At 37.2% G+C, this 26,706-nt stretch overlaps 2 protein-coding genes across 6 annotated transcripts in view; one reads left to right on the top strand and one right to left on the bottom strand.

Moving 5' to 3' along the window:
• Positions 1 to 470: 470 nt before the first annotated feature.
• On the bottom strand, positions 471 to 16,371 carry LOC145977979 (ribosome biogenesis regulatory protein homolog). The gene is made up of 5 exons (XM_083110329.1): positions 16,138 to 16,371; positions 8,396 to 8,648; positions 4,440 to 4,676; positions 2,456 to 2,700; positions 471 to 772 (listed from the first exon to the last, which is right to left on the bottom strand). The coding sequence occupies exons 1-5, from the start codon at positions 16,284 to 16,286 to the stop codon at positions 577 to 579; spliced, it is 1,080 nt and encodes a 359-aa protein (XP_082966455.1). The 5' UTR covers positions 16,287 to 16,371; the 3' UTR covers positions 471 to 576.
• Positions 16,372 to 16,589: 218 nt separating this feature from the next.
• LOC145978212 (rho GTPase-activating protein 44-like) overlaps positions 16,590 to 26,706 on the top strand; it is a 64,221-nt gene continuing 54,104 nt past the window's right edge. For 2 of the 5 annotated variants that reach the window (XM_083110666.1, XM_083110661.1), the window contains exons 1-2: positions 16,590 to 16,663; positions 26,055 to 26,236. In XM_083110666.1, coding sequence (XP_082966792.1) covers positions 26,184 to 26,236 — 53 coding nt within the window. In that variant the 5' untranslated portion in view covers positions 16,590 to 16,663; positions 26,055 to 26,183. Of the gene's footprint in view, positions 16,687 to 16,812; positions 16,871 to 16,934; positions 17,214 to 26,054; positions 26,237 to 26,706 lie in introns of those variants that run through there. The other 3 variants (XM_083110662.1, XM_083110664.1, XM_083110663.1) reach the window with 3 other exon arrangements.

Genomic DNA, 26,706 nt, shown 5'->3' with positions numbered 1-26,706 from the left:
TAGTAATATATTGCTACAGATAATTAATTATAAAAAATTCAAAATCATAACCCCCCCCCTTTTCCTAGTGCTTAATTATATTTTTTCTACTATAACTACCAGCATTACTCAATATATCAAATTGAAGTATAGTTTGTCTACAACAAAATTTTTAAAAAATCTTGCTTTTCTGATTTCTTTGGTTCAAAAATCTACTTTTACTGACCTACTACCAAAACGATTTTTTCCAGAAAAGAAGTAAATTTCCCATTATTTTCCAGAAAAGGTAAATTCTGTAACTTCTAGAATTTTCAAAATTGTTTATGTATGTGCGAGCAATATGTACATGCAAAGAGAGCAAAGAATAAGTGTAAAAGTCTGGGTTCGGTGGAGTTCGTGGGATCACATTACCAGCACATCAAGTTCCTGTTCAAGTTGCTTCCAAATTATCCTAGTACCAAAAAAATCAGTCTGTAATTATCATTAACCAGAAATAAAATCAAATATGAAGTATGCTGTGTGAAATTTGTATTCCTTATACATTCAATACAAACAAGTTTATCGTACAAGTTTATTATACAGAAATCAAGGATAAGTTCATAATTTCTTCGCACCCTTTCCGCCAATCTCTTTGCGGAACTTGCTGGTGTTCTTCTTTGGAACATTCCCCCTCTCCTTCCACTTCCTCATTTGGGCAATTCGCCTCTTCCTCTGTTGGTGACCTTCTCTAATCACCAGATGCTTACGTGCTGAATCTGCTTTCTTCTTTTCGTTCTTCTTTTCTTGAGACCGTCTGTTCAGAAAAAAAAGAATGGGTTAATTTCAAATGAATATATTGGAGAAGGGACAGACTAATCAGTATTCTATTGGTTATCAGCCAATATAGGTGTATCCCTGCATCGGTAATTGCCAATAATTATACTGATAAATAGCCTTTAATTTAGTGCAAAATTGTTATTTTTATGTTTCACTTACTGTGTCATGAACAGTCATCCAGATACAGCATAATGGACATAAAATAATAATAGTAATGCCACTGTAATCATTACATATTACTTTAGTTTATTATACAAACAATCATGATTGGGAAAAAACTAGAAGCAACGGATTAAACTTGCATTATTTTCTTGGAATGTGATGGCACTAATTATCACATGCATTAATTTCTGTTTCACATTCAAAAGAATTTCAGACTTTGTCGAATTCCACCTCCAGATTCTTGTGATAGCTCTGCCTTCCTACCTTCGTGGTTCCAACCACTTTCTTCAGAAATCAACGCCCTTTCACCATTGCTTCCAGACACCATCCCTATTACCAATGATGTCCCTTCTAGTGTTGAGCGATATAGTGGGATATCGTCCAGGTGATATCAACTAGACAATATATTGTCATGATATGTTGGCGATATATCATCACAATATTTGGTAATATATATTGTGTTGGCAATATATCGACATGATATTTTAGTGATATATATTGTGCCAGCAATATATCATCATCATATTTAGTAGGGATGGGACCGATTAATCAGTACTCTATTTGTATTGGCAGATATAGGCATATCGGTGTATCGGTTTATCAGTAAAATTACAGATTATTTTACCGATCCGATATATCGATAAATATCTGATAGTTTAGTGCAAAATTCTGCCATTTTTGTTGTAATTTTTATGAATCTCCATGCCCTACTTTTTAAAAAAGTAAATGTCTAAATATGCAATTTCTCTTGCACTGCAGTCACTTTGAAACACACATTTTTTAAGGAGGTCAATGAACCTTTCAGGTTCTTCCAGGATCATTTTTAATTTTATATCGGATCGGTAGAATATCGGTTATCGGTATCGGCCAAAATTTCATATTGTCCCATCCCTAATATTTAGCAATATATATCGTGGAGACGATATAACACGATATCAAATTTCCAATATCGTCCCCCTCTACATCTCTTGCTTATTGCTGTGTTTGTACAGTTTTTAGAATGGTTTTTGCATGGAAGAGCTTTACGTTTGGATGCAAGGGAGATAGTGCTGGATGTTAAAAAGCAAACAGAAAAAGCACATCCGAAGAATTCTTGCAATATATTGAAAACACTTCTGAGGTAAAGAAGACTACGTGATAGTGTTCCTGTAACTCAGCACAAGTTGCAGCTACAAGTTGCAGCTTGTAGTTATACCTTGTACCCCTATAAAAATGACTACCTTTTAGTTACTTCGGCACATTACTCAGCCCTACCAAGTTCAGAAGAGAACTTTACTATTTATTATCTAGGACGAGATGAGATTTCTGCAGAAATTAAACAGATTCCGAACTCTCAGAATTCAATACCACCCTCAACTAGATACTGGACAATGATACAAAAAAACATGCTGAACTTTTGACGTACAACGTAAGACTTTCTGTGATAACCTCCTACCTTCCTCACTAACAAGACAGAGAACCGGAAATATTTCACACTAGAGACAAAGAGTATACATACTGTTTTTGTTTAGTAAAGATTGATTCGTTCACTCCCTTCTGCACATCGAGTTCCGGACTCTTCTTCAAAATGCTCTCCAGAATTCTCAGACTGGCCTTCTTCTCACGAGCTGAGGAATTATATGGTTTCTTCCTTGTCTTCGCCATGTCATTCTTCATCTTCGCCTTCTTGTCCTGTGGCATTGCGGGCTGGAACTTCCCAATGGATGCAGTTGATACCTTGGCCAATTTAGCTGCACTTTTAAACTGGAAACAATAGAACATTTGAGTTTAAACTTTGTATTATATAATATTGCTCTTGTAGCACATTAAGATGCTTTTGTGAAGAGGTTAGTTAACCCTTATGTTCTAACATTACTTACAAGTAGCACATACTTAATGTTCACAAAATAGATAGTAAATGTTTATTAATTTCTAGCTGTGTCTGAAAGATCCAAAAACTATAGCCTGACAAGTTAAGTCCCGATATGCGCAGATCGCTGTGGAGCACTTCCTATTACGTCATCCTCCCCACCACTCTTCTACATACTGGTCTGGCCTTGAGAGTATGAGTGGTGCAAATTAAGCAAAAACAAATATGACAAACGATTTTTACTGTGTGGATTGACGGTGCCCGTTCATATCAGTTTATCAGTGGTTCATTTGATTTAATCCAGTCTTTGAAAATGCATGCAGTGCACGGATCATAAACTGTAGTACTACGCACGCGCGTTAAGGTTTATAATGAAGAGAAACTTCATTTTCTGAATGCGACATCGAGCAGTGGCCTGGTTTTTTTTTAAAGCTGGGTGGGGTGGGGGTTCTTTTGTTTATCGTACAACAATCACTACGAGAAGGCAATCTGATAACACGCTTGCATGTGTTCTTTTTTAAAGCATTGAAATGTTCTTGCTCTTTACTCTTCGCTGCATATTTTTTGAAATGCAAAAATCAAATAATGCCGGGTCCAACGAAATCCACAATCTGCTCTGGAAAGCCCCTTAGAGGACAGGCCAGATAAATTGTTTACAATGTTGCAACATATTTGCAAAATCAGAAGGAGTTACATAAACTTAAGTATAATGTTGTCGAGTCCACAAGCGCCACCACGGGAGTATCTAAATGGATGATTTCTAAAGTTTTAAAAGAATTGGATTGGATTGATTTGTTGTTTTAAGTCCACTTTATGCACAGTAAGGCTAATCGGGACTGGACCTACAGTTTAAAGTGGGATCCGAACCACTATGTGCCTCCACCGGGAATCGAAGCCGGGACCCCTTGATTACAAGGCGATGACGCTACCACTGCGCCATCGGGGAGGCCAAGTTTTAAAAGAAGGAAAAGAGTCGTTGGCGAAAGGTGAGCTGAATTTCTGTACTCCAACAGGTAGAAAACAGGCCAGGGAAAAGCGAATACAAATTTCGTTTAAAATCCGCAGACCATTCCACTCCCTTCAGGTTGCAACACTGTGAACCAACGTCGCTGCGGAGAATGAAGTGGGGAAATGTGGTGCGAGATGCGCAACAGCTATTTGCAGTGTCTTGTTTTTAAACTTGTCAAGTTATAGTCTTGAAGTATGGTCTTGTCGGAAGTGCAGTCACCTCGTGCAGTTTGCTTTCAAGCACTAAGTACACAAGCAATTGAGTCCATAGGACATACCATGCGAGATTGTAGTCTTCTTTACTAGACTTCTGCACTAGTGTTCTTTTGTTTGAAATCGAAAGTGAACCAAATGTTGTTTTATCTAGCGATCGCATCTGGTACTGCAGTCGAAGTGCGATTTGAAATGTTACTGCTACCAGTCCCAGACTTCCAAGACTGAACTGTGAGACCGTTCTCCAAGGGTGCTCGCTTCAAGTACGGTCTTGCACCTTTCGGACACACCCAAGAACAACATCAAATCTCTTGTCAAGACTGTTACATAGTTAGGTCCAACTTTCTTATGTTTCTTTGGAGATGTAATTGAACTTTTACATAGATGTGTCACAAATACATGTTAATTATACCTGGCCTGAAGGTAGATGTTGTGCACTCAGAACACCAAGCCTTGGGACTTTGACTTTCTTCGCTGCAGCCAGATTCCTCAGCCGTTGCAACTCATTCTTTGCCACGTTTTCACTTTTCTGTGTAGCCTTCCGTTCAAACATGTTGGTGTAGGGATCGACATTGTCTGGAACTTCCAACACCCAGTTCTTCTGTCTCTCAGCCTCAACACGTTTGTAACCATACCTTGGTATCCATTTCTGCAAGAGATAGAAAATACATGTATTAATACATACACCTATGATTAGTCACATATTTGTGGTGAATAAAAGATCAAGATTTCGATACAAAACCCAGGCACACTTTTGGATCAGAAACGGTATATAAAAATGACATTTCAGGGTTAAAATGGTGAATATAACCTTAGTAAGATTTTAAAACTACACTACCAGCGAATGGATTTATATGTAAATACTAGGGCTGAGCTGATACTACTTTAAACCGATACTCTTGCAGATTTCCATCGATACTTGAAAATTCCAATAATTAAAAATTGTTCAAAATAGTGATGAATATTGGTGTGTAAATATTCTACTCCAATTATATGCATCTATTTACGAAGAAATTTGCTTTACAATATTCAAGATTTGCATCAGAATATTAAAATAGATATCATGTAATTGCAAAAACATAGCTTTCGTGCATAATAAAAAGAAAATTTGAATTTTGCATAATTTCCAGGATAATCAAATTCCGCAAATGTGTTGCGCGTATTTTTGCGGACCCCATGATAAACCAATATGCCGGTTAGAATGTCCATTTATTACGGGGAGCAAGACCAATGCCGTGATACAAACAGCGAATCATCCCTGCACACCTCCATGTTTCTGATACGTGTTCCATTCTCGTGGCAAGAATTGAACACTTGTTGCTGATACTTTCAGAGAAAAAAAATAATAATTGGTACCCTTGAACCCTGAGAAATGGAAAAACTGTGTATGCTTAACGAAGATTATGTTGTTTATGACTGTTTTCAGTTGTTTGTAGCTGACGGAAATGTTTTATTGTGAAGTAAAGTATGTATGTTACCTTAGCATGAATCAGAACAGCCTAAGGGTTTTGCAGAAGTGAATATAGCACCCAACATGACATTCCACAACAGGAGCGGACAGGATGTTGCCTAACGTTTCATAAATGTATTTTAAAATAAAGAAGTACTGAAAACTTATGAAATCAAAACAGAAGTAAAATTATCTTTAGAAGTGTTATACTCCATGAGGCCTTAGAAAGATCGCTTTGCGGGCTTGCAGCAGATGACAATATGGGGGCGTGTGCGAGAACCAATCAGGTCCGCGAATGAGTGAGCCTGGTTGCCACATCTAGCTTGCTGCACCCTTCTGGAAGGGTGAGTGACCTCTGCCTGTTTGTTCAGCCGAGGAGCAGACGACACGGAGAGTATCAGCAACAGTGTGCGAGCGACGTCTGCTGTTAGCCCGCGAAGCGCTCTTTCTAAGGCCTCCTGCAGTATAGATATATTGGTGTTTATAATTTTAAGTTGTTATGTTAGGTGGTGATCGCATTTTATTGTTCAATTAAGAGTGCTAAGTTTGATGGTGTGATGTTTTGTACATGTTCTATAGCTATTTGAGTTTGCTTACAACTGGTTTTTACTGATAAAAAATGGCATAAGTACTCCGAGATGGGAGGTTTTTGCTTACGTGGGCCATACTTTGGGATCAAATATCCTGTTATTTGTTTTCCGCATGCTGCAACCAATTTTATATTACACAAAACAATGAAAATTTATCCATTAAAAAAAATCAGATGAATTCTTGCAGGGATATAGTTAGGGTGACCATACGTCCCGTTTCAGAGGCATGTCCCGGTTGCACCGTTGATCTTATTAGAAAACCACTACCGTATTTACGAGTGTATAATGCGCACCCTGGTTTTTGATGGGGAAAAGTGACAAAAAATTTTATCTCGTGTATAATACGCAGTATAATCCAGGTTCCCGAAATGGCTTTCTTAGTTGTAAGTCATAAAGGTGTTGTTATGCCAATCAAGAGCTAGTGACATCATACCTATTCAATGCATCACCTCTTGCTATGTTGACTAAGAGGAGAATATCCTCTTGTGTAAACAGTAAGTCACCAACCCAAGCCACCTCCCCCTCCACTGTGTTTAGCATCCCAAATCTTTAACCACCTTATTTATTCTGTAATAGTAGAAAGGGAGATCAAAATTATGTTATGGATTTCAAGTGCTCAGGAAGTTATTTTCTATTATTTCTCGCCCAACAAATACAGCTGATACCCATCCCATGTGATGAGAGGTGCATCCTCAAATTCTGCCAGAATGTCACTGCTGTTCTTGGTGTCGCAGAACATTACGTAGCAAAGTGAAAATCGTTGAAAATGGCCTTTAAAACTTTATATGTGGTTTTGCTCATTTTCTCTTTACTTTTTATAAAAAATAATCTTCAAACTATATACTTTTTTCATGACTGATGAAACATTTATGAGGCCCATTCAGGACCCTCAAAGTAGCAGTTAGGCATTAAGGCATTTACACACTCCATATATGTCATATTATTTGGCCAGTAATACATTTTAATTATTATTTTCTTTCATCCAAAGTACCACAAAAATCAGAACATTCCTTCATTTTGTGATGAGCTTATTTCAACTGCATTGCACATTAGTGTCACCATTTTGCATGGAATACTGTTGCCATATTCAGAAACTACAGAATTCAAGTTTTACAACAATATATAACATGATAGGGTTCCGTAAACATGAAAAAAAAATCTGTGCATAATACACACCACAGATTTTGGGTGCAAATATTTTGGAAAAAAGTGCGCATTATACATGAGTAAATACGGTATTTGTCCTGTTTTATAAAAGTCTAGGAGTTAGCTTGAAAATTAAGTATAAATTGAGAAATTTCATTCTATGAAAAACGTTGATGCAATTTATAAACTAGCATCATGGTAAAACAGCTAACTGTGTTTCAAACACTTCATAACAATCAAAATGTTTGATTGTCGTTGAGAACATTCTATCATCATTTGTAGAGCAGTGAATAAGCATGGTCAAGAATTATACATGTAGTTTCAATACAGACATGTAACACGAATTCAAAGCCCTGCGTTTTGACGCAAACTCAAAAGTTAAATCTCGCGTTGCATGTCTGATATGTGGGGAAAGTTTTTCGTGGAACTTTATGAACGGTTGGTGAATAATAATGCTGTTCTCAAGATGAATGGTTCTTCTGATAAATACTTCTGGTATTCTTCAACTTAAGTGCAGAACTAACGTCAAAGAATGATCGGAAGAGAACAGAATCACTATGTAAGCCATACAGAGATTATAATAATTATTACCTTTTCATTTCATTTGTGATGTATTATTCATGTGATTCATTCTTTAATGAATAATAATAATGGCATTAATGTTATAATTAGGCCTAACCGATTTATAAGGACGAGGTAAACTGATTTAATTGGGATGTCCCGTTTTCGAGCCAAAATATTATGGTGACCGTAGATATAGTGGGTCAACGACACCGAAACTTCTAATGTAAAAGCATGCTGAATTTCTGTGAGAAAATTACCCCTCCCCCACCAAATATAGCCACAATCTAATTAAACATAGCACTGGAAACATTTGTACCCAAAAATTACCGGAGTCACATATGTTCCAAATGTCATATCGTGACATTAGGGGCATCACCAAAATGTGCCACATCCGGCATTAAAGATTAAACTGATCCAGAATACAAGGGACATCCAGTGGTCACACTTTGGGGCTAAATATCTTACAGCATCTTGAAATAAATTATGTTATGTTAAATGCAAAAATCTGAAGCATAACAAATAAATTGCAATTCTCAAGGTTGTCCAGCAGTCAGTGGTACCTCTACAACTACTACAACGAAAGCTAAACAGTATTACACAACAACCTAAATATTTTACCTTCACAACGTCATCCCACACGAGTTTCTCTTTCTTCTTCAACCTGATTCCTTTGTCTTGTACATACTGCTGCCATTTTGTCATTGGTTTGGCCTTGGGGGCTGGCTTTTCTCTCGGTATGATGTACTTTTCAGGTGGGAGGTTCACCACGATGGCCTCACCCACTCTTTCTGTGGGTAATTCCCAGATTTGATTTATGAGCAACTGAACATTGTCACGTGCAAGGCTTTTCAGATATTCTTCTTTGTTATTCCTGAAAATAAGTAATAAAAAAATCATGATTTGCATCATTGACATGATTAAAAGTAAGCCTTCTCTTGTATCATAACACTCTCAGGGATGTTATGAGAATATGTAACCAGGATGTTACATAGTCTCACCTGGAACATGTAACATCCTAGTTACATATTCCAGGTTTTCCAGAAGACATAGAACCAAAAATTTTCCACAGCAAGTTATTAGGGAATTCATGTATTTAAAAATGTGTAAGAAGGTCACTACAATTTAGCTAAACACCACACACTTACAATCTCACTTAACTAAGACTTTAAATATCATTTCACATGTTAAAATTAATAAAAAGATGGAAAACTGATTGTTGATTAGGGCAGGGCTATCAAGGATGACTTTTTACATAATACTTCTCAGGCATATTCACCAATTATAGCATAAATAATACATAATTACAGAAACATTTATATGTATTCATCATAATACCAACACAAACAAAAATTTGAAACAAGTGGTAAATTTCAACAGCCACTTACTGTAGAAGATTTCAACATGCAAATAGTTCAAAACATGACCCTTTTCCTAGAGGATATAATATGCAATTATTACTGTAACTACAAGCAATATTTAGTATAGCAAGCTGAAGTATAGTTCATCTACAGCAAATACAATATTTTTTGGTTCAAAATCCCACTTTCAGTGCACTACCAGCAACATGTTGATATTCCCAGAAACACAGTACAATCCCATGACTTTTCCAAGATTTCTAGTTTTCCAGACTTGTGTACCCCCTTTATTCTGAGAGCTCTCACCTAGCCTAGTAGGTAGCACCCTTGCCTTTGGAACAAGGGGTTCTGGGTTCGATTCCAAAATTGTATGTTGACCAAGCACCGCGGAGACTACTGAAAGCAAAAGTAAAAGACTCCAGTCTTGAAAGTCCGAAACTAATAAAGGCAATGGGACACACATGTCGACTATGTAGCACCCAATCAAAAAACTGCTATGCATGTCTTGCCCCTGATCGAGCTCTTTGTACCATACTTACATATTCCACATTTAATTTAATAAATATGTTTGCCATAAATGTGGAGTGCATAGCAAGATAGATCAAGCAATTTAATTCATATCAAAATGCACTTCTTTGAAGCTTAAAGAGAGTAGAACAGATTTAGTATCAGCTGGGTACCCTTGACCCTCTGTATCCCCTCGAGAAAGTGAAATATGTTGCATGGTTTATGAATGTTTTCAGCTCATGGAGACATGTTATTTTGAAGTAAAGTATGTCTGTTACCTTCGCGTGTTACCTCACCATGAAGCAAAACAGCCTAAACATTTCACACAAGTGAATATAGCACCCAACACAATAGCTCCGTCTAGTTGGTTGCACTTTTTGGCACTCTGTGCAGTGCAGGTGTATCCAGTGTCAGAGTGGTGCAAGAAAATTATGTTCAACCAAGTAGACCAAAAGCGGTGTTCAAGTTCAGAATGCCTGTCTGCTCCTTTAAACAGTAATTTGATTAGTTGGCATGCACCACGTGATCATACACACACTGGTCCCGAAGGCAGCGCAGACACCGCTTGACTCCAAATCAACAAAATAGACGACTCTCTGTTGCACCTTGCAATATACTAGATGCTTCGGTGCAGAGCGAGTCCAGCGAACTAGACGGGGCTAATATTCCACAACAGCAGCTATAATTTTACATCTTTTGGTAAGGAATGTTAGCTCAGGAGCAGATAGCTATTTTACTGTATATGAACAGATTTTACTAATAAAAAGCAGAAAAAGTACTCTGAGATTGCAGGTTTTTAGTTACGGGATCAAATATCTCCGTACTTGTGTTTTCTGCATGCTGAAATCAATTTTAATATTACGTAAACCAACGAAATAAGTCAATTAAAAAATTCAACATAATTCTAGAAAGGGTACAGTGGGTCAATGGCCCCATCAGCTGTTACTAACTGTCTTGAACTGATGAGAAAGTTATCCAACTGAGAGAAGTTTTAATGTCCAACGACCAACTGAAAGTCCTCATCAGTAATTTATCATTTAGAGCCACCTTTCCATAGTGAATGATTAAATAATTCTACATTGTGTTAGTCTACATAATCCATGATTTGCAAAAACAGAAAAATATTGTTTAAAGTGAGAAAGTACTTCTATAAACATTCAACTTTTACCATATCAAAAGAAAGCAACGTGAAAGTACATAAAATAGTAGGGCTGAGCTGATACTGATGTTTATTATTGTCCGAAACCAATAGCATAAATTCAAATGTAAGAACAAAGACTTTTCCACCAATCAGAAATTTCCAGGGTAGAGAAAAAAGATGCACGACACTTGTGAAGTCTCAGTATGAAACAAATTATGCAAAATTAATAATTTTCTAATTTTGGCAACAGCATTCAGGGAGAAACTATTTTGTAATCAATCTGAGCTAAGAAACAGTTTCATAAATCGGAGACAGATTTTCTTCATTTTTAGAGAAGAAACTACTTACGGAAAAGAGTTTCTCTAAGGTTTCCAACGTTCGTCGAGGTATTTTCTTTCATCATGGAATCTATTTGACCGGGAAATCATGTATTTTTCAAGAGAAAAATCTCACCGACGCACAATTGCCATTGCTTTCATTTGCTTTCCCTACGTGACCCGGATGCTGCATACGTTTGATGATGTAACCCCCTGTCAGTGTTTCCAACCACCTTTTTTTTTTAACTATGTTTGCCTAACCTAACTTTATCGGAAATGGTTCGTGGGGCTACCCGTGAATGGTTCATGGGGCTATCCGTCAGCTACCCGTGCATAATGTACAATTTGCACACGTGACGAACACGATAGTAGGTATTTTTCTGTGAAGAAGGTTGGAAACACTGTATACCCACAACGGTAGTCAAGCTGTGCCCGCCATATTGTGTGTTAGCGAAATAAGGAATAAGAAAAATTACTCTTTATGTGAAAAATTTTGCTTTCGTGTAAAAAGCATACTGGCACCTTGAACTATGTTCCACAATACACAATTGGTAAGTACGAACCATGTGAAACACAAAATATCCAATTTGAATGTGTCTCTGATCTATGAAACTGGTACCTCCGAGCTAAAAGTGTACAAAATAACTGAATCATGTGAGAACCACTTGCTGTATATTCTCAATCTAAAGTCAATAGGAAAACCATCCAAAACTCATTTTATCATTTCCGAGCACGGATGTCAGACTTGGGAAGCAGAATGGGGAAAGGAAATATAGTGTTTTCTCTTTGACTATGACATGAATGGCTCGGTAGCACGGTTGGGAGATCATTGCATGCCAGAAACCCGGAATGGAATATGCTTTCTCGTTGAAATTTCTATATGCAATATTCATTACTACTTTAATCTAGACAAAACACCTATAACTCATTTATTTCATCCTTTTAAACATTGCTACTTACTTATTCTGCATTGCGGAACATTCTATAAGGTGTAATTATGAATTTCTCATGAAAATAATTTCAATTTTTCATATTAAGAGTAATTATTGTTGTTCCTTTTTTCACTTCCATGACACACAATATGGCGAGAGTGGGTAAAACTGTAGTATCCGCCAAACGTCTGAAATTCCTTTATTTTCTTATTTTTCACATCGGTACTTACGTATTCTGCATTGCTAAGGATTCTGGAAGGTAGGATTTCGTTTTTTCAACGACAATTACTTCAATTTTCCACATATCAAGTAATTATTGTTCGTTCATTTTCCGGTTGTGTTACACACAATATGGCAGGCAAATATTGACTAGCATTGTCCATAATCACTGGGTGTGCAGTGTTTCCAACCTTCTTCACCGAAAAATACCTACTTTCGTGTTACTGATTATGTATTTTTTCCCCGGGATCGAAAACCCCATGAACCATGCACGGATAGCCCCACCAACCATTCATAAATAGCCTCACGAACCATGCATTGATAGCTCCACAGTTCAGTTAGGTTAGGCAATCATAGTTAAAATTGTCATCCTCAAAATTGTCATGTTCTTGCAAAAAAAAAAAAAAAAGGGCGTGGTTGGACACACTGAGCGGGGGTTACATCATCGAACGGATGCATCATTTGGTTCACGCAGTAGAAGGACATAGAGGCAACAGCTTTCGCGCATCAGAGAGATATTAATCTTCTAAAATACATGATTTACCGGCGATATAAATTAAGTGATGGGAAGAAACACTCCCACGACCTTTCAAAGGAACGACTTGAGATGACCGGACCCCTCTCTGATTTTCTTCATATTTGGCATACTCGCTAATAGAGGCCTCCTAATCACGAATCTCAAGTTAAAATTTGTCGGAAACGTCTAGAAATTGCAAAATAAGCGAAAATAAGGCGTTAGTTTTCGGAATGGAAACTGTCGATTTTCAAGATTTTTTTTGTTTCACAAGAAAATATATATATTTCAGATAGTACTACACCAAATTTTAACTATGTTTGCCTAACCTAACCACGCGCCAATGGTTTGTGGGGCCAGCGTCAATGGTTTCGCAATTATTTGAAATTTCTAGATCCTGACACTACCACGACACGAAATTTTAACTAGGTTTGCCTAACCTAACCAGGCGTCAATGGTTTGTGAGGCTAGCACCAATGGTTTGTGGGGCTAACGCCAATGATTTGCAATTTCTAGACGTTTCCGACAAATTTTAACTTCAGATTCGTGATTAGGAGGCCTCAATTAGTGACTATGTCAAATATGAAGAAAATCAGAGAGGGGTCTGGTCATCTCAAGTCATACCCTAAATTTTTTCCCGGTGAGTGTTCTGGATCATCGCACGTCATGCTTGTGTTTTGTCGATTTGGAGTGGGTATGCAGTGTTTCAAACCTTCTAAACCAAAAAATACCTATATTCGTGTTATCAATTTTCTACTTCTTCCAGTGTTTAAAACTATTCACTTACCTAAAATTTGGGGCCGTATAACCATTGACGGACAGCCCCACGAACCATCCACGGTAAGGTTAGGTTAGGCAAGCATAGCTAAAATTTAGAGTCACGTCATTGATAAAAGTTCGATAGCATTCCAACGGATTTCTTCATTTTTACAGAAGAAACTACTTACCCAAATGAGTTTCAGTAGCATTCAGAAGTTCATGTTGGTATTTTCTTTCATCGAGAAAAACTCATGTTGTCCGTATATGCTAAATTGAATGAAATGAGTGCTAATGGAACCTAACCTAACCTCGTACGCATACCTCGTCCCCGTGATGGTTCGTGGGGCTACCCGTGGATTGTTTTTGGGGCTAATGTCAATGGTTTAATAATTACTCTTCATGTCAAAAATTGAACTTTTTTTGGTCTCACTGCAGAACATGGGCTGCTTTTTTCGGCCCAAGTTCCTTTTATTTTATTGCGATTTCATCATGCTACGAATGCAATTTTTACATGGTTCGATTTCGATGTACGTCTGTTAACACATACAGCGGAGTTTTAGTGATTACTTAAAATTTTGTTCAATATATGCTTTCGTGGTTAGGTTAGGCAGGTTAGGTTTGGTTCCCTTAGCATTAAAATAAAGTCCCTAAATGCATTCTACTAAGGTTCCAATTTACTTCTACATTCATTCCCACGCTTCTACGATATTTACTGTCGCTTGTCGACAGAATATCTTGTCCATGAGAAGTGCGTAAGGTAATTTTCAAGTTGTTTTTTTCAACATAAATAACTCTTTTTCGAGTCCAAACAGCGCTCATTACTTTAAGGAAGGTTCAAATTTCGTGTGACAATGATTTCCAAAATTCTACGATAATTAGTCTTTGTGCTAGGAGAAATCATAAAACAATCGAAACTGTTACCCTTTTTGGTATGACTTGAGATGACCGGACACCTCTCTGATTTTCATTATATTTGACATACTCACTAATTGAGGCCTCCTAATCACGAATCTGAAGTTAAAAATTTGTTGGTCACGCCTAGAAATTGCGACTCATTGATGCTAGCCTCACGAACCATTGGCACGTGGTTAGGTTAGGCAAAGATAGTTAAAATTTGGTGTCGTGGTAATATCAGGAATATATATATTTGGTTGTGAAACAAAAAATTTCGCGAAAATTGACAGTTTCCATTCCGAAAACTAACGCCATATTTTTGCTTATTTTGCAATTTCAAGACGTTTCCGACAAATTTTAACTTCAGATTCGTGATTAGGCCTCAATTAATGAGTATGCCAAATATGAAGAAAATCAGAGAGGGGTCCGGTCATTTCAAGTCATTCCCCCTTTTTCCCTCTAAATAGACTAACTAAATTTATATCCCCTGAAAGTACGTACCTTCTACTTCCATTTTCCGGTGTTACTTTTCCGATTGCTATTATATTATTGCACGTAAAAAATGTTTATCTTGCTACTAAAAGCAATGCATTTCTCCATTCATTCGCGTTTATATTGTTTATGCACAGTTGCTGTTATTTGTTTTGGGGTCTTCCTTTCCGCACAGGTGCTTTTCTACCTTGTGTTCCGACATCAGACGAAGAATGCCTACGATGTTAGGTTAGATTCCATTAGGATAAATACAATGAAAAATTATTCTTTGGGCTAAGAGAACTAAACCAAGCTAGCCTACAATAAAAAATGCTTTTTCCAGTGACGTCAGAACACAAGGTTGGTAAAGTGTTGTGCGATAAGCGAGACCCCACGTTTCGCTGAATGCGAGTTGATTTGTTGATCCAGATTCCACCCACACATGCAGTTTCTTTCACTATTTCAGGCGAGGAATGCTTACAAGGTTAGGTTAGGCCTGTTAGGTTGGTTTACAATAGCATTGAAAAATGTTTTTCCTGCTACTAAAAACAATGCATTTCTCTATTCGTTCGCGTCCATATTGTTTACGCACAGTTTCATTCATTAGTTCGACGAGGAATGCCTACAAGGTTAGGTTAGGTTTCATTAGCATAAATACAATGACAAATTATTATTCAGGCTAAGAGAACTAAACCTAGCTACCTAACAACGTAGGCATTTTTTGCTTTCACTAGATTTGTGCGCTACCATGTCACTTTTTCCAGTACCCCGTGTAGCTGACGGATAGCTCCACGAACCATTATGCACGGTAGCTGACCAATAGCCCCATGAACCATTTCCGATAAGGTTAGGTTATGTTAGGCAAGCACAGTAAAAAAAAAGGGGGGGTTGAAACACTGACAGGGGGTTGCGTCATTAAACGCATGGAACATCCGGTTCTCGTAGAGGAAGTACATGGAACGGCAATTGCAATATTTTTATACATATAAACATGAATTATCGCTAAAAAAGATGAAACGATGACAGAAAATACATTCGGGAACTTAAACAATGCTACAGAAAGTGATTTGCGTCAGTAGTTTCTTCTGTAAAAATGAAGAAATCCGTTTTGACTAGTTCAAAGTATTACCCAATTTTCTTACTTCTCTTTTTCTGCATAAATTATAACGTTTTCCATAAATTACATATTAGGTCTAAGGATGTTATTATTAATGTTATTCGCACAAACTAACAGGAATGATGATGTCCTACCTTAGTTCCTGCTTCCTAAAATCATTGATGTCTACTGCAAGAAGGTGTTTCAAATCGTATTCTAAGTCTAAATGTTTCTTCACAAATATAGACTTTAACTGATCTGCATCTTGCCCGGTTTTCGTCAAAATTTCATTAACAATATCCATTTTACGTTTCACGTGTGAATCTAGGAAGCCATGGAGGTTACACTACCACTGTTGCTAAGACCTTTTGAATATAATAACAGAATGTAAAATTCACTATAGAATAATAAATGTTAATAATACTTAATAACAACTCAACATTACTCATTGAACATAATAATTATTAAAAATAAAATACACAGATATTCATGAAGTTGAAGGCACACAGAGGAAAGTATTCGGGTATCGAGATGGGGATTTTGTATCTGCCTACACTTCCAAATGGGTCGATATTTGTTACATAATCGATTCTTGTCGAGAATCGTCAAATGGTCCAATAAATCGAGAGAAATCAGGAAAGTCAAGCCCTCGAAGGGGCGAAGAAAGTCTAATTCCAAAGGGTACGTGGAAGTAATTTAAACGGGTAATTAATTATATCATTAATTAAGCATCATATTCACAGATGAATGTATTTTTGTGTTTCAAAAATTACGTTTTTAAAGAGCATAGTGATTATTTTGGTCATTCGAACCCATTACGAAGTTTCCCTTTGCCACTTCAATGAATATCTGTAATATATCACCGAATGAGTCCTGAATTCGTCGTTAGTAAGAAATACAGTTTCATATATTATGTGGCAGTATCTAATGTACGACTACGGTGTTGTATTTAAGTATATGTTGATGCAATGAATAGTCTTGCGCAACTTATTTGTTTACATGACACTCGAACGTCTTGGATTAGGGCGTGTATTAGCACTTGACTCAACCGATAAGTATTGGCACAGAGTTCCTAGTATTTTCAGATGCTGTAAACACAATCAATACAATTATTAATTTGAGATAGTTGCATAAATGTAACCTTGTTACTTGTCATAGGCGATACGCCTACATGGTTGATGGTACATGAAACATCTGATATTCACGTTCAGTGGAACTATCTAAAGTGACCGTAAGTTTTATATTTCTTCTCTCTCAAAAGGTGACAGTGAATTATGTTGTCAGGTGTTTTACTTTTACTTTTCCTGACGCTCTTAGGCTTAGAACCTGCCCGCCTGTATGTTACACCCCTGATTTGACGTGCTATAGCGTTAAATAGAATTTAAAGCCAGATAAAAAACAATGTTTTAATTTTATTGCCAACAAAAATTAGCCTTTTACACCCTTTTCCCCCTCATTTCTATTCAATATATTCTTTGTATCAACTTGAAGAGACGCGAGGCCTTCTCCCACTTCGCCCACCCCTTGCTACACCACTGATGATACATGTAGCACTTTTTATCCAAGCTAATTACATGAACTTTTCTACACTTTGCCGTAGAACAGTGAACATGTCCATGATTTTAGAGAACTCTGTAACAATTTTGTATGGACGCAATATATTTCTTCATTTTTACAGAAAAAAACTATTTACGGAAATGAGTTTCTGTAGCATTTTGAAAGTTCGTGGAAGTGTTTTCTTTCGTCGTGGAATCTTTTTGACCGGGGATTCATGTGTTTTTCAATAAAAATATATCTCCGATGCACAATAGAGGTGGATTTTATTTGCTTCCTCTGCATGTACCGGATGTTGTGTACGTTTGTTGACGTAACTCCGTGTCAGTGTTTCCAACCACGCCGTTGTTTTCGTTGTTTTGGAACAAGATCACGTGTCCAGGATGCGTCGTTAGGTTGTTGGAGGGTGTTGAAGATGGTTCGTGGGACTATCCGTGAATAGTTTTTGGGGCTATTCGTTAATGGTTTGTGGGGCTACCTGTGCATTTAACTATGCCTGTCTAACCTAACTGGAAATGGTTCATGGGGCTATCCGTCAATGGTTTGTGGGCTACCTGTGCAAGCATAGTTAAATGCACAGGTAGCTCCACAAACCATTCACAGATAGCCCCAAAAACCATTCAAGGATAGCCCCACGAACCATATCTGGTAAGGTTAGGTTGGGTTAGGTTAGGCAAGCATAATTAAAATAAAATAAAAAATCCATGCATAATGTACAATTTGCACATGTGACGAACACGAAAGTAGGTATTCTTTTGGTGAAGAAGGTTGGAAACATTGCATACCCACTGATGATGCACAACGCGACTCAAGCTGAGCCCGCCATATTGTGTGTTACGCAACCGAAAAAAGGAAGAACAATAATTAATGTTAATGTGAAAAATTGAAATTATTTTCGTGAAAAAAGCAAAATGCAAACTTGGAGAATCTTTTGCAATGCAGAATACATAAGTACGAATGTTAAAAATGATGAAATAAACGAGTTAGAGGTGTTGTGCCCATACGAAATTGTTACCAAGAACTCTTCTGATTGCAGAGGAAATCATTTCAAATCATACTGTGTCAAAGTTACCATCACATGAGTTTCAAGTTGTACCAAAATAGGGCGATTTAAAAATGCATATTTTTGTAAATTCGGTTTAGACTGAAAAGAATAAACTATTTATAAATCATAGGAAGTCATTCCAGCAATAATCACACGGGTATTATCTGTACTAGGGATGGCCAGATCCGAAATCCGGATCCTAGAATTTTTTGGATCCGTATCCGTTTGGCCATCCCACATGGAAAGTAAGAATGTGTTTATAACATATTGTTGCCTGCTAATATATATATATATATATACATACAGGGGGTCATTTTAATGGCACCCACAGAGCACGAAAACGTATAGACGACATCAAAATAAACAACTTTTCTCTGTGCGTAGTTTCGGCGCTATAGTTGTTCAAAAAAGCCTGTTTTGCTGCCACATGACATAGCCACATTATGTACTGTAAAACAAAACGAGAAAACACATTCTGTAACCTAACAGGAAGTAAACAAACTATATGAAAAATGGTAGAAAGAAAATAGAACTCATGTGGAAGTGGTCATATCGAATCTTGTCTCAGCTTGCATGTCAAATATTTGCAAATCTAGTTACCATGTTGGCATCTACAATTTAGTCTATCCACTTCGTCCTTCTGATACTAGTTGCCTGTGACACACTGAACAGATGACAAAATAGAAATGAAAGGACTCAAAATTCGGTAACACTTTACTATGCCAGAGACGGATTTCTTCAAATTTACAGGAGAAAGTACTTACGCAAATCATTTTCTGTAGCGTTGTTGATGTTCGGGAATGTAGTTTTGATCCATTTTAATGCGAATGCATGTGGTTTTGTACGAAAATCTGTTTCCGATGCGCTATTACTGCTGCCGCCATTTGCTTTCTGCACGAGAGCACAATACGCTCCGTATTGTCCGTATATGCTAAATTGAATGAAAGGAGTGGTAATGGAACCTAACCTAGTAGGCATACCTCGTCCCCGTGATGGTTCGTGGGGCTATCGTGAATTTTTGGGCTAATGTCAATGGTTTTTGGGGCTACCCGTGGATGGTTTGTGGGAAATAAGGAACAACAGTGAGTACTCGTTAATGTAAGAAATGTACATTATTTTCGTTAGAAATTCATTATTTCACCTAAATAAATGTTCCGCAATGCAGAATAGTATGTTAGCAATGTAAAAAATTGCAAAATAAATCATTGAAAGGTGTCTCTGGTATAGTAAAGTAGTACCCTAAATTCAAAAGGTAAGCAACACATAATATAATGTATATTTAGGGCATTATGAGGCAAGTGACAAAAGTGGTTGAAAATACAGGGATATAAGTTGTAGTAATACAAGCTCTATGACGACTGTTTCTAGCTACGCACCAGATCCACATGTAATAGTTTGCAACTGTGAACATTGCAGTTTATTCGCTACTGATTCATCATTAGCTTGTTACTGTAATTGTACGTTTTTTAACCGAAATGTAACAACGTGAACCTCGGATACTTCAGTTATATGCACAAAAGTACCACAAGGCATCTGGACACAAACCTGTATATATATCAACCTTGCAACGAAATTTGCAAATATTTGTCATGTAGCTGGGCGTAAACAGCAACATGTAAGCTGCAAGTCCAATAAGATTTAGTGTTGTTGATATTTGACATATAGGCTGAGACAAAATCCGATATTGACACTTCATTTTGAATACGTTTTTTACCATTTGTCATATCGTTGGTCCACTTCCCCCCTGAGATGACTGCTCATCTTCTGGATGGTAGCCTATGATAATCGGTCTTCTGGACGCATTCGTTTTACAGCTAATAATGTGGTTGGTAGTTCGTCATTTTTCACAAAATTTGTGTGTTCCTTGCAACCGTGCCGTGCGCTATTTTGCCGCAGGAAATGACATCACAAATACGATCAAATGTTGTGTTGGGTTGCCATCATCCAGGCAGCTTAAAAGGTATTTTTTGAATGCCTGTAGCGTCGAATCGACGCACCAAAGAGAAAAATGTTACTGAGAAAAGTGGTTTGTTTTGATGTCCTCTACACAAATCTGTGGTCCGTGGGCGCCATTAAAATGACACCCTGTGTGTATATATATATATATATATATATATGTTTTTTTCATGGAAATCGGAGGGGGACACACGGGTCAGATCTCCACGTCAATTTGTCCTTATCTTGACATTTGAGGCAGGTTTTGTCCCCCCTAAAACAGTTTTTTAGCCGAAACAAAAAAAAACATGTATTTCTTCCTTTGGACCCCTCTATACACCTGCCAAGTTTCATGGAAATCGGAGGGGACACAGGGGTCAGATCCTCACTTCAATTTGTCCTCATGTTGACATTTGAGGGGGGGTTTGCCCCCTAGAACAGTTTTTTAGCCGAAACAAAGAACACGTATTTCTTCATTTGGGCCCCTCTATACACCTGCCAAGGTTCATGGAAATCGGAGGGGGACACTTAGATAACCTCCCTTGTTAGTCTTACACTTTGTAATTATATAACACTGCATATATTATGAGGGTCACTATTTATATTTTGAGCCTTGGCAACACTGATTGAAGTTAGGCGCGATTTGACGTTTGCACGGAATCGTCCGGCATTATTGACCATAATGTACTTCAAATGTTTTGTCAATAGCTTGATTTGTGTTGTTTATGTTGTCTTAGAGATTGCGCGACAACAATAAAATGGAATTAACTCGTGGACATTTTCGTGCGATGATTTTTTACGATTTTCGACGTGGATTATCAAGACAAGAGTGCATGGATCAACTTACTTCCACATTTGGCGATGAAGCCCCATCCTTTGCCAATGTGAAAGGCTGGTATAACGAATTTAATCGTGGCCGCCATTCGCTCACCGTCGAGATTTGCGAAGGTCGTCCAGAATCAGTTGTTGTTCATGAAAACATTGATGCTGTGCAAAACCTAATACTGCAAGATCGTCATGTGACATACTGTGAGATTGAGGCAACCATAGGCATTAGTTCCACCAGCATATATAAAATATTACATGATCATTTAGCTGTGAGAAAGGTATGTTCTCGTTGGATCCCACACAATTTGACAAAAAGTCAAAAAGACGCTCGCGTCAATTGGTGCAAACAAATGCTCAATAAATACAATCGTGGTGCTTCAAAAGACGTATATAAGATTGTAACAGGTGACGAATCATGGATATATGCATATGAGCCGGAACGTAAACAGCAGTCGACTGTATGGGTGTTTCAAGATGAACCCAATCCAACAAAAGTTGTTTGCGCTCGAAGCACATCGAAACAAATGGTCGCCTGTTTTTTCGGGAAAACTAGTCATTTGGCAACTGTGCCTTTAGAGGAACGTAGAACTGTCAACTCTGAATGGTACACAACAATTTGTTTGCCAGAGGTCTTCGGTCAAATACGGAAAACAAACAAACGCCGTCGGATCATTCTTCATCAAGACAATGCCAGCTGTCACACATCTCGTCTAACAACCGACTTTATGAACAGTCAAAAAATCGAATTGATGGGTCATCCGCCATACAGTCCTAATTTGGCACCCAATGACTTCTTCTTGTTCCCGAATGTCAAGAATAAATTGCGTGGACAACGATTTTTGTCGGTGGAAGATGCTGTTGATGCGTTCAAAAACCATATTATGGAGGTGTCTCAAGAAGATTGGAAAAACTGCTTTGACAAATGGTTCAAACGAATGCAAAAGTGTATTGACCATAAAGGAGAATACTTCAAAAAACAATAAAGCAGTTTTCAATGCCAAATTCCTGTTTTTTCATTGTTAGGCTCAAAATATAAATAGTGACCCTCGTATAATGTTTTATTTTAATATTTAAAACTGTAACTGTAGAACAATTGTATAACTTTTCTATCTTGTGAAATATGTTAAAGGTTGGTTTCATCCTTAAATGGAATTTCTCAGATTTATGTGTGTTTCCATTTCCAATACATTCGAATGAATACATATTCGTTTCACTGGCATTTGCAAAATCACCTCTGACATTTTATGTTATTTTGTGCACGAGTGTGTTAGGAACAAAGTATTTTAGGAACAACACTTGAAAGAAAAAATCTTGTAGGACTAACTAATGAAAAATTTCTTTGTAATCTAAGATCAAAATACCTTTTAAGGTGTGGTAATATTATAATGGGATTGAGATATGAAACTCTCAGATCTGGATCCGGATATGCCGTTTGGCCATCCCTAATCTGTACTGTCACATGAACATCGAAGAGAGAGGATATGGATCAGTCATTGTGAAATGGAATTATTTCCACCTGTTCAAGTGGCTCCACTGCTCACCCACCTGGAGGAGTACCCTCTATATGCCTTTATGGCATGGTGCAATGCACAGTGGGAAAGTTTACTTTTTTTTACTTACTGTGTTGTGAAATGGATATCAATAGTTTGAATTCACTTTTGTGGTGATCTATGAGAGCATAAAAGTAAAATTTTACATGTATGAATGTGAAATGTTGAAAGATGTTCATTTCCGAACATAAAAATTCTTGCTATGAGTGAACATTATTCAGAAATAGCAAGATGACACATCGATTTAGCTCGTAACACTACAAGATGCGTCCCAAGTTCCTTTTGTTTTATTGCGATTTCATCATGCTACGAATGCAATTTTTACATGGTTCGATTTCGAATCTGTTAAAACATACTGCAGAGTTTTAGTGATTACTTGAGGTTTTGTTCAATTTATGCTTTCGTGGTTAGGTTAGGCAGGTTAGGTTTGGTTCCCTTAGCATTAAAATAAAGTCCCTAAATGCATTCTACTAAGGTTCCGATTTACTTCTACATTCATTCCCACGCTTCTACGATATTTACTGTCGCTTGTCGACGGAGAATATCTTGTGCATGAGAAGTGCGTAAGGTAATTTTCAAGTTGTTTTTTCCAACATAAATAACTTTTTTTAGAGTCCAAACAGTGCTCATTACTTTAAGGAAGGTTCAAATTTCGTGTGACAATGATTTCCAAAATTCTACGATAATTAGTCTTTGTGCTGGAGAAATCATAAATCAATCTGAACCGGTACCGTGGTTAGCACATTGCGCTACAACGCCAGGGGTCCTGGGTTCAAATCCTGGCCTGCCAGTGGATCTTTGTGAGTAGTGTCCATTCATCAATTCCATCATATCATCACTCATCCCCATCTTTGCAATTGACCAACAGTGGCACAAGAGTGAAGTGAAATAAACTAAATCAACCAAAACAATCAATCTTACAGGAAGACAAAATCATCATGCGCTTCCCAGAACCTGACAAAAGTAAACGGCTACTTTTCAAGATGCAATAAAAAATGTAGTAGCAATAGGGTGAGATAGCAGTTAAAGGATAAACACAGATCTTTAAATGAATGCTGGAATGAACAGCTCTTCTCCGTAGTAAGATCAACACAAGAATCTTGAAATTTTACTTTATTAATAGTAGATGAAATAATGGTGGTGTTTTAAACAGTCACAGTTTTGGAATAAAGCATGGTAGAGAGATGAACGATACGTCAAAGCAAAGAGAAACTCTCCAAGTTCTTACCTGTTCAGTAGACTTCGATGTATGAACCCTTAGTTGCCCTGCAGATGTGAAGACGATATTCAGTCTTTTCCCATACACGGCAGAGAACATCCGGCGTGATAAACGAAACCGCTTCAGTGATTCTTTGTTTTTAAATGGTCCAGATTTCGAACTTGACAGGAAAACAAAACAATTGTGTTTTGACATAACCCCACAAATAGAAATCCATGGGTGTAAGGTCTGGAGGCCCTGCGGGCCAGGCAATACACCCTCCTCGTCCGACCGATCGCTGAGCAAATGTTTCGTTAAGAAAATCCCGCACGATTGTGGAAAAATGTGGAGGAGCACCCTCTAACTGGAAAATGGAATTCTCCGGTATTTGGGCACTGCATACCCTTGTTACATATCCAGGAAGGTGGTCCCCGTTATTTTGTGTTCAGTGAAGAGGCCAATAACTCTGTCTCGTCCAATAGCACACCACACATTCACTTGAAACACAATGTGCATGCGCTACCCCCTCGTGCCTGTAGGTGGTGACAGCACGTAAGCTTTCGCATACATAAGTTTGGAGAGTTTCTCTTTGCTTTGACATATCGTTCACCTTTCTACCGTACTTTGTTCCAAAACTATGTCTGTTTAAAACCCCACAATTATTTTACGGATACACTGTATAATGTCTTTTTTTGGCCCAAGTTCCTTTTGTTTTATTGTAATTTTACCATGCTACGAATACAATTTTTACATGGTTTGATTACGATTTAAGTCTGTGAACACATGCTGCGGAGGTTTAGCGATTAATTAAGATTTTGTTTTATATATATTTTCGTGGTTAGGTTAGGCAGGTCAGGTTTGGTTCTCTTAGCATTAAAATAAAGTCCCTATATTCATTTCTACTAAGGTTCCGATTTACTTCTTCATTAATTCCTACTAGCCTATGATACTTACAGTCATTTGTCAACGGAAAATATATTGTCCATGGGAAGCGTGCATGCTTGCGTAAGGTAATTTTTAACTTGTTTTTTCAATGTAAATAACTTTTTTCGAAATCCAAACCGTTCTCATTACTTTAAGGAAGGTTCAAATTTCGTGTGACAATGATTTCCAAAATTCTACTATAATTGGTCTTTCTGCTAGCAGAATTTTAAAAAAAGACAATAAAACAATCTGAACCGTTGCCCTTTTTTTTACTCAAACATTTTATACTCAGAAAGTGGTGGAAAATGAACTTGTGTATTTCCTTGTTGTAATGATAACCTCTGATTCTTGTAATGATAACCTCTGATTCCACAGTTTACTAAATTTTTCTTCCAACCAGTCTCAGTGAGTGATAATTTGAGCAATGGAGTTGATACCAACTGTTCTTCATGCCACTTGTAAATATCTTGTGTTAAAAAAACAATTATATCAGTCATAATTCGTCCTATGAGAACCAGAGGAACGTAACTCCAAATATTTGGTTTTTCAATCTTGTTTAAATAAACTCCTCTAAAGAGCTCTATTTGGAGTCAGATTGACATATCTCCACTTCTTATACTTAGCAGTAACATGGAGTCACATATCCCAAATTTACTTAGTTTGTATTATGAGTAACATGGAGTCACATATCCCAAATTTACTTAGTTTGTATTTAGAGTAACATGAAGTCACATATCCCCAATTTACTTAGTTTGTATTAAGAGTAACGTGGAGTCGCATATCCCCAATTTACTTAGTTTGTATTAAGAGTAACGTGGAGTCGCATATCCCCAATTTACTTAGTTTGTATTAAGTCAGACACATTCCTAAGAATACTTATTTCCGCTCCCCTGTAAATTTGTTAATTGGAGTTACATCCCTCTGGGTATCTCTTAACAAATTTTAATCTCGTGTGCCAATTGTTTTTGTGATATTTTTAGTCAAGAATAGACTACAAATATATATATTTGACTTACTATGTACACTTTTCATTTTCAGGTCTTGTCTACTAGGTGATTGTGTTGAGAAAGAACGAGATTCTCATGGGAAAATGTAAGGAGAAAATTTTGAACAAGTAGTGGAATCTGATGTAGGAATTTCCATTATCTGTGTGGATACAGGACCAAAATGAAGAAACAGTTTTTCCGTGTAAAGCAGTTAGCTGATCAGACATTTGCCAGGCAAGCCTATCATTTTTTATGTCATTTTATAATTGGTGTGTTGTTTCTTTTAACATCTAAGTCTATTTAAGTATTTTTGCATATGCTTAAGACTGAATCACACTAGCCTAGCTGTCCTGCTGGATTTGCCAGTTGGTCTTCCAGCAGGAAATCTAGTTCATTTCCCAGTTTGCGAAGTTTCATCTCACATGATACTCGTTACTGTTCTTGTTGGTAAAGTCTTACAAGTCAGCATTCCAAACTGACGAGAACTGCTTTTCTTATATCCTCGTTGTAATCTTGACTAACAGTTCAACAGTATTAATTTTTTGTAAAATTGTCAATCTTTTTCTCTTTGAACCAAGTTCAGTTCAATTTATTTATTTATTTATTTATTTGAAAAGTCCTGAATACAGAAAAATCCATTTTACATCAGGATATCAACCGGAAAAGAAATAAACAAAATAATAAGATGGACACATACACACACA

This window comes from Lepisma saccharinum, chromosome 24 (assembly GCF_977018435.1).
Source record: "Lepisma saccharinum chromosome 24, izLepSacc3.1, whole genome shotgun sequence".
Taxonomy (NCBI): domain Eukaryota; kingdom Metazoa; phylum Arthropoda; class Insecta; order Zygentoma; family Lepismatidae; genus Lepisma; species Lepisma saccharinum.
This window is presented reverse-complemented; position numbering and strand designations above follow the sequence as displayed.